Source organism: Phodopus roborovskii, unplaced genomic scaffold (genome assembly GCF_943737965.1).
Source record: "Phodopus roborovskii unplaced genomic scaffold, PHOROB, whole genome shotgun sequence".
Taxonomy (NCBI): domain Eukaryota; kingdom Metazoa; phylum Chordata; class Mammalia; order Rodentia; family Cricetidae; genus Phodopus; species Phodopus roborovskii.
The window spans coordinates 27482518-27496799 of record NW_026125052.1 but is presented as its reverse complement, the minus strand read 5'-3'; the positions used below and the strand labels follow the sequence as shown (position 1 = coordinate 27496799).

The 14282-nt window shown below is 48.2% G+C and overlaps 1 protein-coding gene across 6 annotated transcripts in view; it reads left to right on the top strand.

Moving 5' to 3' along the window:
• Positions 1–14282, top strand: part of Slc39a11 (solute carrier family 39 member 11) — a 392746-nt gene that overhangs the window by 324088 nt on the left and 54376 nt on the right. For all 6 annotated transcript variants that reach the window (XM_051179808.1, XM_051179791.1, XM_051179780.1 and 3 more), the window contains one exon: positions 7629–7698. In XM_051179808.1, the coding sequence (XP_051035765.1) occupies positions 7629–7698 (70 nt within the window). The remainder of the gene's footprint in view (positions 1–7628; positions 7699–14282) is intronic.

Below are 14282 nucleotides of genomic sequence, written 5' to 3'. Positions count from 1 at the left end.
TATTTAGTTTTTATTTTCCTTGATTTGGTTGGCTTAGCTGGAGCATCACTCTACAGTTTGTATTATTGGCAAACAGCTGTCAAAAACGAAAAGCTCCATGCTGGAGATTCTGTCAGTGGGAATGGTACTTAGCAATTGGGCAGATGCCTTTCTGGATGGATCTGTGCTGGGACTTTCCTAGTCAGAAGATTGGAAACAGACTGGATAGTGATGTTGTGTCCCAGTAGGTGGTGGTGGGGAGGGATGCAGCCTCCCTAGGGAGGGTGTTGATTTGACTTGCCTGCTGAGTTGGGTCTGAGATAGCAGTGAAAGTGGATATTGTGTGGCTGGAGTCCTTGATCAGGAGTATCTGCTCTCAACAGAAATGGAGAGGATGCATCCTGTGTTGGTGGAGTCAGCCCCGCCGGCATGCCAGGCATCCTTTAAGTGATGGCACAGGGGGAGTCGGGTTGGATCGCTCACCTTCTTCCTTCAGCATGTGAGCAATCACTGATGGGATGTGTAGGTGGCTGAGGATGGACACTGGCTGTGATTAGCTGCCCTGGGATTGCTCCATGTCTCCCACAGAGACCAAAACTGTCTTTGTCTTCATGCCCCAAATCCACTCCTGAAACAAAGGGGAGCAGTAGGCGTGGACATACCAGACATGTCAGATGGTGTCCCCTGATGTCTTTCCTAATAAGCCTGGGCTTAAGTGCCACACAAAACCCATAGGTTGTGAGACTTCTCAAAACAGAACCTAAGGAGAACCCTAGAACCAAAGAAATCAGAGGGAGGTTTGCATTCCTCATGTACCTCTGACAGTCACCCAGTACCAATGGATACCTATTTTATATACATCTGTGCACATATAAATATGTGCTATATACACACATGTGTATACATATGTATTTGTATATATATGTAAACTATCCAAATAGGCATATGCAAATATAGACACATATATACATATCAATAGGTATATAAACATGAATATGAATGCACATATGCATTTTGTGTCATGTATATCTGATAGAACCCTCTCATCAAATGCTCACCATGCAGCTGACTTAGAGCCCTGCAGGATTCATGTGGGCAATGCCATCTTCCTCTTTCTGTTTTGATAGGGTTTTTGTTGTTGTTGTTTTTGAGATCCCATTTCTGTCTGTGTGATGGGAAGTCCTCACCACAAGGCTTGTGCAAGTAGTTAATGATGAACAAGGGCTTCACATAGGAAGCCCAGAGCTACCCACCTGCCTTCTCTTGATTGGTTCTAAATCCAGAGCACTGCATTTAAGTTCAGAACATTGCATTTAACTTAATGAATTAATTTTGTTGGCGGGAGAGGAGTGCACATGCAGAGGTCAGCGGACAGTTTTCAGGGGTTGGTTCTTCCCTTGTGCCATGTATACCTGTCATGAGGCTCAGTGACAGGCACTGTAGAGCCATCTCATCTGCCTGCACACTTCCTTTTCTTGAACACCACATCTGGGCTTGCCATAGCCCCTTCCCCACCCTTGGTGATTTTAGTGTGCTGCCTCTGTCTGGACCCTTTGCGCTCTTGGCCCTGTGCTCTGTCCTGATTTTGCCTGTGTCTCCCCTGGAGTTGCCGACGCTGGTGATGAATGGACAACAGCAGCATTGTTGGCTCAGCTCTGCCCAACCCCTCCCAGGATGCATAAACTCATTATTATTCACCCACTGAGAGCAGTCAGTTGGGCAGTTATGAATTCATTTCGCTGCACTCCGATGTAAACTCTTCTTAAAAGCGTGTCCGTGCAGTGCCTTGAGAATTAAAAGCCTGAAAGCAGTTCCGACACATGGAACTTTATTTTTTTCCTTTCTCTTTCTCCTTCCTGATGCAATCCAACCAGGAGGATATTGTCATTCACTTGTTTATGAGAAGGAAGCCATGCAGGCTTTTCTTCATGTCCTTTTATTTGCTTGAGGAATTCATAAGTATACATACATACATACATACATACATACATACATACATACATACATATTGTATGGTGGCCACTAACAGTTTGCTGTATAAAGAGGAGGCGTGCAGTTTGTTGTGTGGAAGTACACATGTGTGTTTTCAAATCTGGGGCTCTCTGGTCCCAGGCACCAGCTTGTCTCTGCCCCCTCAGAACTGGAATTACAAATGCATGTCAATGCGTCTGGCTTTTCATATGGGTTTCTGAGCCGTCTCCCTAACACAAGGTTTCTTTCGTGTCTATGGACTGTATAACATCTTCATCCTTAAAATCCAGCCGTTCCGTTTCTTCTGGAATCTCTAGTATTAACCGTAATTTCTTCAAGATTATTTTTATTATTGCTGGCATCCATAATTTATTTCGGGCCTTTATTAAGATGTCTCAGTTGGTATGTACAATTTAGGAGTGGGCAGCGGTGAATCGGGACAGCAGCATCTTTTACGTACATGAGGAGTTGTGTCTCCCACACAGTGTGAAAGCCAGGCAGTGGTCTGTCTAGGAGTTCTTTGGAGATCAAATGGAGTCATGGTACAAGATATGGGTTCCATCTCCTGGTGCATGTGTTAGTTTTAATCTTAAAGTAGCTGTTTATTCCCATAATGTTCATGCCACTGTTGAGCCAATAGCCATATCTTGTCAGGCTAGTCATTGTTGTAACTAACAGGGTTCACATCTGACTCTGATTGATAGCAACCTGTTCTCGTCTGGTAGCATGCACTTTCCAGAACTATGAAAGCTTCTAGGCTGATACCAGCTGGATTGCTCCATGTCCTATGACTCAAATATATGAGAGCTGCAGCAAAAAGTAGAGGCAGATCTGTGAGGTGTTGGGGGAGGGAGGGTGAATGTAATCAAAATGTACACATTGTATGAAATTCTCAAAGTGATAAAATATTTTACAAAGCAGGGTGATATCCTGGGTTTCATCTTTTTCGTTCATATGCAATCGGATTCATTTCTTCCCAGAAACACAAACTATCTTATCCTTAAAAATAGTAGGTTGTGTAACTATTGTATGACTCTTTGTTGGTTTCAAATGAGAATGTAAAATGAAGCATTTTTATGTGACTTGAGTCCCAGAAGAGCCACTGAGAAATGGAGTTTAGGTATATGGAGATGGTAGCAGCAGACACATTAAGAATACTGATGAGGGTCTAAGCAGAAAACGGGGGGGGGGGGGGGAGGGAGGGAGGGAGGGAGGAAGAAAAGAAGAAAAGCCTCAGACTGGAGCTGGACATAGCACAGAGAACAAGACAGAGTTTTCCAGCTCCCTGTGCCTCCCGGGCTCACCCGAGTGCCCGCAACCCTGCAGTTGCTGAGAGGATTTAGTGTCCATGCGACCAGGATAGCTCTCTGAGTTCTGGCCCCTTTCCCCCAGTTCCTCTGGATGTTAAGAGCTCTCTGGCTAACTTCCCATTATTCCAAGTCAGGGTACCAGAAACTCTCCTCACCTCTCTGTGCCCATCAGTTCTCTTTAAACCTTGGGTTGATGCCACTGTTTAAGTTTCTCAGACTTCATCTGGGCATGACCAGCATGACCGTGGCCACATGGGGCCACCTCAAGAAGGATGGCTACTACCTGGCACCAGGTACCAACACACTGCTGAGCCAATATGCAGATGGCAGGAGGTTACTCTCCCACCCCCCACCCCCACTGTTAATCTCCTGGTGAAATACTGATACTTCTAAGAAAAGAAAAGAAAAGAAAAAAAAAAAAAAAAAAAAAAAGCCCTCTCTCCAGAACATGTTTGGGTTGCTGCCTGACCTTGGGGTAGCGATGTGGAATAGTGATAGAGGCTTCAGACTATTTTACAGCCTTTTCTTTTTTTGTTTTTGTTTTTTTCCTTTTTCTTTCTTTCTTTTTTTTTTTTTTTTTTTTTTTTCTTCATGCTGTGGTGCGAGTCAAATCCAGGGCATGATAAATGAACCTGCATCTGAGGTTATTCATCATCCTGAAGGAACTGCCAGGATCTAATTTTATTCAAGAGTCCTCAAGGATGTTAAAAACAAATCCTTCCTTCTCATTTTCTTCGGGTCAAGACCACAGAAATTACAAAACCATAAATAAGTGTCCCTGTTCCAACACATCCAGCAGTCATTTAGTGATTCCTCATGCTGCCACCAAGAGGGACTGTATGTGCGATGGCAAGGCTCTGGCCTCAGGCTGCACGGTGTGTGTGTGTGTGTGTGTGTGTGTGCGCGCGCGCGCGTGCGCGCGCACTTGCACCTTGGTACACATGTATGTATATGTTAGTGGAACAGGCCAGAAGACAACCATGAATGTCATTCTTCAAGAGCATCTGGCCATGGTTTAACTAATTTCTCCCTTACTAGATCCTCAATGGGCTTGGGAATGACTCAGCCTGTCCATTCCAAGTCACTCCTCCGGGGGACTGTTGGCATTGCTAGCTGTGGTATTGTTTGCCAGTGGTGGCCATGGTTAATATTTATGAGGCCTCCCCCCCCCAGGAAATGTTAGCTGTTGCCTAAATTTTAATGGTTTTTAAATTGAAGAGGATAAGCCACAGAGGCTCCTCTGATTTCCTGTGTGGCCTTTGTGTTGACATTTTCTGGCCATAACTTTTAGAACTAACATCACGCACACTTAGACTGGAGGCCCAGCTGGAGAATGAACGGCACACAGTGAGGATTTGCAGGGGCAGGAGCTGGGCTGTGACGTCATAGCAGCACACAGAGGAGACACAGAGGCCTCAGTGACTGAGGGTCCTGGAGTTGTTCCTGTGGGAAACTACCCAGGGGGCTGTATTTACGAGCGGTGTGAGCTTTGTGGAGTCCAGTGGGGGAATACGACAGCGCTGTAGTCCTCATCCCTGTTCCCACCCAACCGGGATGACCACGTCCTATTTCAGAAGCCTCGCCATGCTAAGACCGCTGGGTACCCAAGCACACAACACAAGGAACACAACCAGGCACGAACAGAAAGCTGACTCCACAGCAGCTCCAGGGAAGCCGTTTCTGCCCTAGAAGGGGAGAAACCAAGCTGAACCAAGAGGACTGTGCATCTCCATTCGCCTCACAGTGTCCCTTCCCAGCCCACCCATCCCCAGCCTCCATGAAGGACAGCTGCTGCAACCCCACTAGTATAGCCCTCCAAAATCCATATGGTAAAATCAACCCGTGTGATGGTTCAGGAGGCAGGGGCTGGAGAGCAAGGGTTAAGTCTTCAGAATGAAGTCTTCATGAATGAGTTGACACCTCAAACTTGAGGCTACATTGAGGAGGTAGATCCATTTATAAACCCAGAAGTGTCCCCTCCTCTGACTTGAAATCTGCTGGTGTCATGATCTTGGCCCTTCCACCCTTCAGGAGTGTGAGATAGAAACTTATTTTGTTGATGCGCCTCTCAGCCTGTGGTGTTTTATTATAAAAGCCTGTTGCAACTAGGACTTCTGTCAGAGTTGAAGTCACATAGGTGTTGATGTTTGCAAGACTGGCAAGAAAGTCTTGCGAATTCTAGCCCATGCCCTTGAAGCCAAGAGTTGCTGGAGCCTAAGGCAGGAAGAAAAGACTTCTCCTTTTTCCTGGACTTGGACTACTTAGACTCCTGGGGTGTTCTGGAGTGCTTTGAATTTTTGTTGGAGGTGCTAATAACTGGCAGGAAAAGAGATGGGATTTCTAGACTGTTCAAGCACTGGCCATAAGCCCTAGAGAATTTTAGTCAATTTTAACTATCCCCAGGTCCATTGCCGTTAACAAGTCCACCCTGTAAGCAAAGCCACATCACTAAGATCGGGTCTGTCTCAGCCAAAGGCCATTATTATTTCTCTCTCTCTCTCTGAGAATTTTCTACAGTACATTTTGATCACACTGAAGGGCGGTCTATCTAGTAGAGGCCGCAACTCCCTCCTCCACCCACTATCAACTGCCAACAGCTCTTTAGCTAGGGTGGGACCTCATGCCCACCTCCTGTTCCCATGCTGAGGTTCTGTAACTCTTATGCGTGTTGTCTCAATTCCTGTGAATTCACTAATACGACTTTCCTGAATTTTTTTTAAATAGCCATCTACCACCCGTGGCTCTTACAATAAATCTTTCCGACCCTGCTTCTGCCAAAATCCCTGAGCCTCAGTAAGGATAGGGCAGGGCTAGGGACAGGCAGCCCCATCCCAGTCTCAGGGCAAGGCTCTGGTGGCTACAGCAGCTTCAGCCTTGGTACCGGCTTGTCCTCCCTGCAGTCAGCCATCCTCACTGGTCCAGGCAGTTTATCTCCTCTTCTCTCTGTACAGGGGCAATGGCAGAAGCTTCCTAATATACATTCCAGGCATGTGGGCATCTCGTCTTAATTACCCTCCTCATTTGCACTTTCGGTGGAACACCTGGGTAGGAGTCGGCACTTTGACTCCCTTCCTTTCCCACCGGCGGTTCCTCCTTCCATCTGCTGATTCTCTAATTGATGTTCTTTCTGCATATGTAATTCACCTTAGCTTCTTGTCTCATTCGTTTAACTCCCGACATCACCTCCCACCGTTAAGTGCTGTAACTGAAACCCCCTCTCCACCAGAGCTAGCCATGGCCACCTCCGAGGACAGTCCCATGCTTTCGAGATGTTGGATGTAGCTCGCTTCCTTGGGTCTAGAAAGTTCCCTAGTGGACAGCCCCCTGCTGGTGGTCTGCCTTAGGTGCATAGCTGGCCTGGAGCTGAAGCATTCGGCCTGCAGGAAATGGAGCTGCAGAAGCTGGTCTTTGGTGGCCACAGGGCCATGCCACATCCATGAAATAAGCCATGAGCCCAGGCAGCAAACTGGATATCGAATGGCACTCTGGGAACGACGACAGATAGTGACATGGGTTCAAGACCAGCCCACCCCTCTACAGCTGGGTCACTTTGCTCATCCTTTGTCCCATCCCAAAGCATCAGTGAGCATGCATATGTCAAAGTACATGCTGGGGCTGTGTGCTGGCTGAGCCGCTCTGGGGGCAGGGGGTTATCTTGCTGATTAACTTATGTACCATTGCTCTAGGCTGTTCTGTGATTTACATTAAAATGACTGATTAGAGAAAGAGAAAAATTAGCAGAGGAGCCAAACAGATGTTGTTTATGGCTATAAAGAACAATTTCCCCCCAAAGGGAAGCATGGAGTCTGGGGTCAATTAATAAAGGCCTCAGCCCCTTCCCACCTTTTGACACCTGTCCTCAGCTGGCCAGAATCTCCGGGAGGATCCCAGGAAGATCCTTGTCCCAATAATCCAGTGTCACCCACGGAGGTGGCTTGGGGGCTTCAGCTGTGTTGTTGTGCCTCATGGCAGAGGACAGCAGTTAGGCAGAGAGGGAGAGAGAAGAAATAATGTCTTACAGATATGCCCATGGATTCATTTCCATGGTAGTTCTAAATTCTATCATGTTGACAATCTGTATTTGTGCTCTCTCTCTCTCTCCTCTCTCTCTCTCTCTCTCTCTCTCTCTCTCTCTCTCTCTCTCTCTCATGCACACACACACACACACACACACACACACACACACACACACACACACACACTTTCTCAGCCCCACACATCACACGAGAAGCAGGCTGGAGTTGATGAGCCTAGATTTAAAATGCCACCATTACACTGATTTTCTGTTACTTGCCGCCTGAAGCAATCCTACCTGCTACAAAGGCAGCAGTAGAGGGCCCTAATATCTGGGTCTTGTGTCTATTTCAGAGGGTCTCGCTGTCGGTGTAGGATTCGGAGCTGTAGAAAAGGCTGCATCTGCCACCTTCGAGAGTGCCAGGTAAGCCAGCGCATGGAGCCTGGAGCATGGCCCTCACAGCCCTGGTCCTCTGCACTTACTCGGTACCTGGGTCAGGTGATGGCACACTGCTGAGTGTCCTCAGCCCCACCATGGCAAGAGTCATGACATTCGGGGAAGTCAGACAGACAAGTAGGCTTGCACGGTCTTTCTCACGGGAGGCGGCTAACAGGTCGCCAAGATGTAACAGCAAGCTGTACTCTGTCAGGTGTATAAAGACGAAGGAGAATGGTGGGCAGAGGCAGCGGTCAGTGCTCCAAGTGGCTCCTTCCTTTTGGAAGCCCCCTCTTCTCTTGTCACTGGACTTTCCTGGTCCCCCAGTTTTCGACTGTCTCCCCAGAAGCTCTCTGGCCTGTTTCTCACCCAATGTCAGTGTCCAGCAGTCTGTCCCTGAAGCATCCTCTCTTTTCACCCTACCCCCTCTCCCCAGGCAACCGCCTCCATTTCTGTGGCCAATTTTTCCATCTACTTGCTAGTGATGCCCACATGTAGTTCCAGCCCGCACCGTTCCTATGGACCTGGCTGCCTTCAAGACATCTCTGGACAGGAGTTGGTTTAGTCGTAGAGTCTCCGTGCTCAGTGTTTCACAGTTGAGCTTTACGGTCACTGTCTGAGTCCTATGGGCCCTGTCCCTTCCTCAGGGTTGCCTTCCACACCACACCCACTGTCCTCTTACATCTAAGTTCTCCCCTCTCTCTCTCTGGACCACCAGACACGGTGAGTTCTTCCTCTCACTTAATTCCATTGAGTCAGACTGGGCCTCGGTGTGATTATGGCCTTGATTCACATGTCGTTTATACCTCTGCGGAGACACCCGACAAGGTTTTAAACAACTCACAAAGCCATGGCCACTCAGTTCTGCAGGCTGGAGGCCAGCAGCGTGGGGTCTCTTCTCCAAGGGCAGTCACAGCCGCCTCCCGAGGACTAGGGCTACAAGGACCAGTGGAAACAACAGGATGAAGATATCTGGGAATGGTGTATGCCAAGGGAACGTAACACATTGACTGTCCAAAAGCACCTAGATTCACGAGTACTTGAAAGTGTAATCTGAGGGCTGGAGGAGTAGCACAGTTTGTAAATGTCTCCTGTACAAGAATGGAGATACGAGTTTGGTCTTCAGGACCTATGGAGAAGAGAAGTTAGGCAGCGTGTGCATACCTGTAATCCTGGCATTGGGGGGGGGGCAGAGACAGGAGGATCCCTGGGGCTAGCTGACCAATAGATGAGCTGCAGGCTAGTGAGATACCATATCTCAAAAGCAAAATGGTGGACAATGTCTGGGTAACATCACCCTAAGGTTGTCTTCTGGCCTCTACATGCACAGGTACACACACACACACACACACACACACACACACACACACACGTAGCCCCAAAACACCCTCAAGTCTGATGGGTCAGAGTACCTAGCTCATTGCCTTCAGACACTTCAGCAGGAAGTGCTTCTGCTCCTCACCCCACACTGTGTAACCGTCCTGTGAAGATCGGCCCTGTGTCTACCGGCCAGGTGTATCAGGAGGGATTTCCTACACTACCTCCTTTCCATCTGTGCATGAGGCCTTTTTTACACCCCTGGAGGACCGAGGCTACATCTCTATCAATCTCTGTATCTGTGTCCCAGATGCGATGGAACTCTGAGGGTTAAATGACCTCACAGTCAGACACTGCATCCTATATGTTAAAAAAATATGTTAAAGCCTGTGTGTTAGAACTGTGTTTGCTCCACACAGCCCCAAACATGCAATGGGCACTGGCACACTCTAGGTTGAAGTATGCCCTACTTTTAGCTCATTCTTCCTGCCTCGGGCTCCTAAGCCCCATTTACTTTAGCCTCATAGTCAAAATGATGCCTTTGGAAAAAATCAAATCAGGAAGTAGATGGGGGAAGGAAGGAAGGACCTTTAGAATGTAAGAAATATCACCCAAAACAAAACAAAAATAAACAACCAAGGGCTAATGATGACTCATGACACCCACAGACCACTCTGTTCCCGTGTCCTGGGAGAGGGCAGGCTTGCCTCTCTGTCCTCAGTCACTTTGAACTTGCCTTCATCAGGCCATGAGAACCTCCAGGGTCAGACAGCATCCCTTGGTCTGAGAGCCCCGAGGAGCTGACCTTATGCGCATTCAGAGACCAAGCTCTCCCAGAAATGGGAGACCACGTGTGCCCCGGGAGTCTAGTGCCTGCGAGTAACAGCCACGCCCCAGGCACTGTACTCATGGGCCAGGCTCTGTCTGCTGGCATCATGCTCCCATGACATCTTCTTATCAACTCCGATATCCCTCTCTGCCATCACCTGCTCCTTCTGCTGGCCTCTGTCAAAATTCCTCAAGGCAAAGAAATGGAACAAAAAAACATTCGCAGCGCATCCTCCCGGAGTTACACCACCCCTCCACAGGTCTCTAGTGCCCAGGCATAGAGCTAAGGGCCTAGAATACTACCTGCATGTGTAAGGGAGGTGTACAATGCTCCATGGTCCAGGAACTTGCATGGGGAATATGCTCTTTCCAGGATCTCAGATGAAGGCAGGTTGGGGGAGGGGGAATATAGCAGAGTAAATTATCTAAAGATATCAAAACCTGCACAAGGCTTTAGAATTACAAATTATATACTCTGTCTTGTCCTGGAAGCCACAAATCCAAGATGCCTCAAGATAGACCCTTAAATATAGATGAGAACACGATGAAGAAGCTGGAGAGATGGCTTGGTGGTTAACAGCACACTTCCTGCGCTTCTAGAGGGCCAGAGAGTTCAGTTCAGTTCCCAGCACCGCTATCAGATGGCTCAACATTGCCTGTGACTCCAGCTGCACAGATGCTCTCCTAGCCTCTTCTGGTACTCATCTTCATCCTCCCACCCAAACGCACACACGCATACATAATAGTAATAACAACAAAAACAATATAAAATCTTTTTTAAAAACCCACTAAAACAAAAATAAGATAGAGACAAAATTCGATTAAGAGAACAAACTTCCACCAAGGAAAAGTCACATTTGTAAAACTACAGGTATGAAAAAGACATCAAACCCACGTGACCAGCCTCCGCCAAGTTCTCAGTATTGTCAGAATTGGGGACCGTGGGAGACACATTCCAGGTCAAGCCAGAGAGCTGGCTTATAAGGTGCTGTCCTGATTGGGATCCCAGAGACATCAGGAGAAGCTGACAAAAACCTATAAATCAGCTATGCCATGTCGTTAACAGCAGTGTCTCGCTGAGGAAAACAGCCCTTTCATGTACACATTAAGAACTGGGGGACTCAGGGCTGGAGAGATGACTCTGTGTTAAAAGTACTTGCTGTGCAAGCATTGCAGCCCAAGTTCAGATCCCAGACACCCAGATAAAAAGCAGGGTAGGGTAGCACACACCTGTAATCCCAGAGTTGGGGGCTGGAGACAGGTGATCCTGGGGTGGGGTCTCCCTGGTTAGCTAGTGTAGCAAACAGTGCAAACCACACGTTCAGTGAGTGATGGGGGGTGTCCCTGAAACCCCCTCATACCACTATACACACAAAAGAATCTGACAGCTGGGTAGGAGGCATGCAGTGTGCGTCTGTCTGGTCTTGGAACTTCCCCCACATAGCTAATCTAAAGTAAATGACTTATTTTGAGGTTGCAACATTGAGGATGCTTCTGAACGTTTAGCGACAAATAGAAATCCAACAATCAAACTGTAGTTCCGCAGCCAGACAGGAAGATCCGAAAAGACCCAGTGCAAATGCATGGGGGGGGGGCTGCAGAAGGAATGTTCTATGAGAAGGGGAGCAGACTGCGGGATGATGTGTGAGGTGTGCGTTTTGACGCACCTGCAGCTTGAGCTCTGATGGTTTAAAGGCAGAACTGTGAGGAGAGAAGCCAAAACTGAAATCCTGTGGGGAGCGCCGCGTCGCTTTTTGAGGCTTGTTAGGAACACGGCCGGAAAGTGAGCGGGGTGGAGAGCTGGCATTGTACATGTACATATCCTGGGTGATTCCTTTGTTAAAATCTGAGTATATTTTTATGTCTGTGGGAGTGAGGGTGCGTGCATGACACAGCGTGCCTCAGGAGGTCAGAGGGCAACCTCAGGGGTCAGTCCTTGTTGTGTGACAAAACTTTTTCCTGGGGAGACACAATGCACGCCTGCTCTCCACAGTGAGGGAGCCCACAGCAGACCAAAGTAGAAATTCCACCAAAGTCCAACTTGGTGAACCTGTGAGTTTTGCTGGGGTCACTTACAGGGACAAAGGGACAGCAGCATCATCAGCACGGGTGACAGTTCACAGATGCTGGGGAACCTGGAGCACACCGCACAGCCGCAGGCAGCTCAATGGGTTGGAGCATGTCTTTCCCAAGTGTCTCTGCTCTAACCCTCTTGGAGGCAGCTGGACTGGTTTCTGCTTCCTCCAGGCAGCGGGTCTGGTCTCAGAGCCTTCTCATAGCTCCCTGAGCCTCTTCTTGACAGTTCAGCTAGAGTCTTTGCAGCGCAGCTTCTCCTGAGAAGTGGCAGGGAGGGGCCGGGTGAATCTGGTCAGTTTCAGGGACTTCCTGCAGCTATTTGGAGTTGTTTACCTTTCTGTTTAAAGAGCTTCCCTGGCAGATGGAAGGTTTCCATCTTGGAGGAAACTGTTATGCAACAGTCCTCTCCTAACTTAATTGAAAGTCTAGTTTGTCATTGCATACACTAGGCTTTAAGGATTCTGCTCCCTCTGCCTCCCATCCTTCCTGTCATGCTGGGATGATGAGTATGCTACCATGCCAGGCCTTGCACAGCTAGCACTGTTCCCACCGAGCCATCTTTTCGGCCCCGAAACCTTTTCCTTTTTGAGCACACATGCTAGTTTCCCAAGGTTGATTGGTGCCGTGCCACAGAGTCATTATCATTCAGGTCATTATCATCCAGGCCCCATTATCAGACTTCAGTGTGATATTGTTGATCATCATTAACAGAAGCAGTAGACAACATAATTTGTGAGTGGGCATTTAAAACCAGAAGCCGTATTAAGATGAGCACGATCTACACTGCAGGGGAGTGATGGAAACCAGACCATCTATGAAACTCAGAACAGGGCGAGCCTTTTACAATTGTGGTGTTAATTCCAGCCAAGCCTAAGGGCAGCCAGCTGGGATAAGTGGGGATGACGCTGGAGAATGTAATAAGTAAAAGCCGAAGAAGCCCCTAGCATGTTCTCAGGGCAGGCAGATGGACAGATGCTATCAAGATAGAATCCCCTTGTGCTTACAGAAGGGAAGCTAGAAGGGTTCTAGAGAGGTGGGCTGGAGACCAAGAACATCACCCACACAGTGGCCTGAGCCCCACCCAGCCTTGGTTTGGACTCAGGACAGAGCCCCAGCCTGGGGAGCTAGGAAGGGGATGCAGGAGCCATGGGAAGGATTCCACCACAGAACAAGATGTTTACTGATCTCTGAGAACAAACAAACTTCAGGAGCCCTGAAAAAAGGAAGGGCTGCAGTGCCGAGGAGAAGAAAAAGAAAAAACGCACCAGAGGAGGAGTTTAACACAGACCACAAATGTTGTTCATGTAGGAGGGGCATCTCAAGATCGGGTGTCAAGGAAGCCACAGTGAATCCTGGGACAGGGACAGGAAAAAAGGAGGGCTGACATGAATCAGGGAGTTTGCCAGCGCACGCAGACTGCCTCCCTTTACAACAGCGACCACAAGTGGTCCCATCCTCTGTAAGGATGCTGGCAGTTCCCAGCCAGCCTCTCCAGGAAAGAATCGCCATTCTACAAAGGTCTGTGTTGCTGAGCTGATGTGTTGTCAAAGCATTGTATTGTATGTATGTGAGGGCGGGGGCAGAGGACTCCTCACAGGAGTCAGTTCCCTCCTTCTCCCATCTGAGTCCTGGGGTTCAAACTCAGGTCATTAGGCTCAGCAGCAAGTGCCCTTATCCACTGAGCCATCTCGCCATCCCTCAACGCAGTTTTTAGTTCTGACTTCTAGTGGGTTCATCATTATTCTCGGGGAATGTGGTCATAGATGCAGCTAACCAGCTTTGGCTCAACACCCGTTTCTGTAAATAGTTTTACTGAAGCACAGATTGGTTCCCCGGTCCCCTTACATGCTGTCTCTGCCCCTTGGCAACATTTGGCTGAGTGAGTAGTTGACACAGACGTCTTAAAGCCGAGAAAGTATTTTCTGACTTTTTACATAAAGCTTATGGACGGGCATAGTCCATAGCTTTGACCCAAGTTCACCATTGACACCATTAGGTGTCAAACTGTCTCTTCATGACCTCACGGGGCCTGTTTGCATCTTAGAGTGAAAGACTCACCCCACACCTGTAATGTCAGCCTTCACCACCAACAGCAAAGAATAAAAAGTAAATATTACGATAAGGTACTTTCTTCCGTTCCCAGCATTTTGCTCTGACCTCCTGAGACAAGAGACACAGGAAGGCAGGAGGCACCTAGCCTAGAATCGGTGTGTCGCTGCTGCCACCAGGTGCCAATATGCTGTTACTGCTCTCCTTATCTCGCCCAGTGTCCCTGCTGAATCAGCTGTAGGGCAGCTTCTCCTTCCAAAACCATTAAACAGCATGGATATAATCCTATCATTTTGAAAACT